This window comes from Phasianus colchicus, chromosome 1 (genome assembly GCF_987193195.1).
Source record: "Phasianus colchicus chromosome 1, bPhaCol1.hap1.1, whole genome shotgun sequence".
Lineage (NCBI taxonomy): Eukaryota > Metazoa > Chordata > Aves > Galliformes > Phasianidae > Phasianus > Phasianus colchicus.
The window spans coordinates 158,612,047-158,614,915 of record NC_143436.1 but is presented as its reverse complement, the minus strand read 5'-3'; the positions used below and the strand labels follow the sequence as shown (position 1 = coordinate 158,614,915).

At 46.0% G+C, this 2,869-nt stretch overlaps 1 protein-coding gene across 1 annotated transcript; it reads right to left on the bottom strand.

Annotated features, from left to right (window-relative positions):
- Positions 1-299: 299 nt before the first annotated feature.
- On the bottom strand, positions 300-2,499 carry LOC149920191 (uncharacterized). The gene has a single exon (XM_090131042.1). The coding sequence runs from the start codon at positions 2,259-2,261 to the stop codon at positions 300-302; it is 1,962 nt and encodes a 653-aa protein (XP_089987168.1). The 5' UTR covers positions 2,262-2,499.
- Between the last annotated feature and the right edge of the window lie 370 nt (positions 2,500-2,869).

The following is a 2,869-nucleotide window of genomic DNA, read 5'->3' as shown; positions in this document are numbered from 1 at the left end:
TAATCAATACCAAGTATACATGGAGCCCCTGGACCAGTCACAATAGGGTGCTTTTGCCAGTTCCTACCAGTGAGGCTTATCTCGGCCTCCAACACAGTCAATTCTTGAGAGCCCCCAGTCACTCCAGAAATATGGATTGATTCTGTCCCTTCATAAGTTGAGGGCATCAGAGTGCACTGTGCACCGGTATCCACCAATGCCTTATATTTCAGTGGTTCTGATGTGCCAGGCCATCGGATCCACACAGTCCAATAAACTCTATTATCCCTTTCCCCCCCCTGACTGAGGGCAGGGCCCCTCTATTCATTACCTGTGGTAACCGGAGCAACTGCACTGGCGGTTGATCTGCTTTGTAATTCTCTCACCCGTGCTCGTAGTACATGAGTAGCTTGGTCGTGCCACTTCCTCATGTCTTCTCCATGGTCACGTAAGTAACGCCACAAGGCAAGTCGCGATGTAGGATTCCTTCCTGGAGCTGGAGAGCGTTTGCCTCTAACAGCTGAGATTTTTGATTTTGCACCTGAGAAGGAGGGTTCATCGTCTTTAGTTTGTTGGATCCACATTTGTTCTACCATCTCCTTCACCTCCTTCAGTAGACTCTTTTGACTATTCTGATCTTCATCAAGTGTTTCTGATACTTCTACAGGTTTGTCACGATTCATCAGTGAAGACATTTGCTCTCGCATTTCATTCAGTTGCTCCGTCATTTGTGAGATGGCGGCGATGGCGGCGCGAGTTGGGGGTAGCTGTTGTTCATAGCTTTGGAGCATAAGAATCAATTCATAAACTAAGGGGCTTCTCTGTTGGTCCTGGTATCTGTCCGATGCTGCCAATAGTGCAGAGGCGTATCTGGCTGGTGCTGTTGATGTGAGTTGCTGCCACATTTCACGCGTTGTTCTCACTCTCTCAGGGTCATGGCCTTGTGGGTCGTTAAAAACACAGTTCGGGTCATACAACATTTCCACCACGGCTATTTCCCTCAAATACTGGATACCCTGTTCAATTGTATCCCACCTTTTTGTCATAGGCTTCAAGCCGCTTTTGAAGGGGTACCTTTCCTTCACGGCTGTTAATACTCGTTCCCAGAGGGAGGCAGCCCCATCCAGACATCGACTAATTCCTCTGTCAATAGCTGGATCTCTGGCAATGGCTCCTAGTTGGCGGGCTTCATTACCATCTAGAGACAAGCTACTGGCCCCGTCGTCCCAACAGCGAACTAACCAGGAAACGATAGTTTCATTTGGGCGCCGTGTAAATTCCTTTCTTGAGCCTTGGATTTCAGTCATCTTCAGAGGCCGACGAGTAGTAATAGAAACTTCCTCTTCATCACTCTCTTCTGCATGTCTCTTAGTTTTTCCTTTTGCCTTTCTTGATGTTGATGGTTTCGAGGAGGGCCCCTCACCTGGATCTTCCTCCACCTCCTCCTCCTCTTCTTCTTTTTTCCGTTCTAGACGTGAGGACGCTCGTTTCCATTTCTTGCCCTCCACAGGGGCAACTGATATTGTTACTGGTGTCTCCTGTAATTGATCAGATTTGACTTCCCCTTTGGCTTGAACCTCAGCTCGGAAACTCTCTCTCTCCAAAACAGTATTATATAGGGCACGGTAAGCACAAGCCAAACCCCAAATAAGTTGTACCTCCTTAGATTTACCTAAGCCGCACTGCCCCTGTCTCAGATACTGGCTAAGTTTCTGGGGATGCCACAGATGCTCAAGAGTGAAATCCCATGACATTGTGGGTCCCCATTCTTCTAAGATTTCTCCTAAATCTCTCCATATTCCCTGCCAGTCAGTATTCTCTGGATTTGGAGGAGACTCCTTCTGCTTAATCATAGTCCTTATAGTCCTGTATAGAAATAGATTCAGGAAGACTGATATGAACAGGGCTGCTACGCCCGTTACGTTCACAAGCATTTGAGTTAACTCAGCATTGGAAAAATGTTTGATAAACCAAAAGGAAAACTTGGAAACTGGTTTGAACACCGTGTGGTTTGTAAAATCAGCTATTCCATTTGGGATGTAGTTGCTTGTGAAATTAGCCATTCCATCCGGGATGCAAGAGTCAAAATTCATATTAAACATTGCATATAGGTACCAAGATAGGTACCATACAGGCGTCTCCATCAGTGCCTTTATGTAGTTATATACGTACACCATTCCACAACAAGTAAAGATGACATTGATGATTCGCCAGTAGGTCGCGAGAAACACCATAGCTTTTAATCCCTTACTCAGCGTTTCCACGAAAAAGAGTGGGTTCATCGCTGGTTTCTGCTCAAAAAGGGTTAATGAATTGAAACTAACAAGAGGGGGGGGGAAGGAAAAAAAAAGGCACTACTCAGACTAAGCAGTGCTCAAAGTTTATAGATATCCCAGAATACTGGCAGTACGCCTGGTCTTTCAAGGTCAAGTTTTCCAGCACAAAAACCTGAACTACTGATAATGCTCCCTAACGAAGCTGCTCTCTAAGAGCAGAGAGCGAGATTCGTTCTAAGAGCCAAAAAGCAAAAACCAAAAAGCAAAAGGCAGCTATGCCCGCATTCTCCACCAAGAATCTGTCACGGAATTAACTAGATCAGTCAATGCCCGTGACAGGGGGCAGTAGGCCCCTGCCTTCCCCACCCCCCGCCTGGACCCACAAAATGGGAAGGTAGGGGGAAAAGGAAAAAACACAGCGGCAACAAACTATGGAGGTAAACTTATTTTACTAACTATGATATCGGAATGCAAAATAATACAATATAATACAATCTAATTGGAATTGAGACTAATAAATCAAACAAGATATGAGAGAGAGTTCCCGAGACCGAGTCAAACCTGAAAAAGCTTGGAACGGCTAGGAAAACACCCTCCAGCACCCACTGCCAGGC

What these genes read in the sequence shown, in the direction of transcription:
- LOC149920191 (XM_090131042.1), bottom strand. Translation starts at nt 2,261, where the DNA reads ATGAACCCACTCTTTTTCGTGGAAACGCTGAGTAAGGGATTAAAAGCT.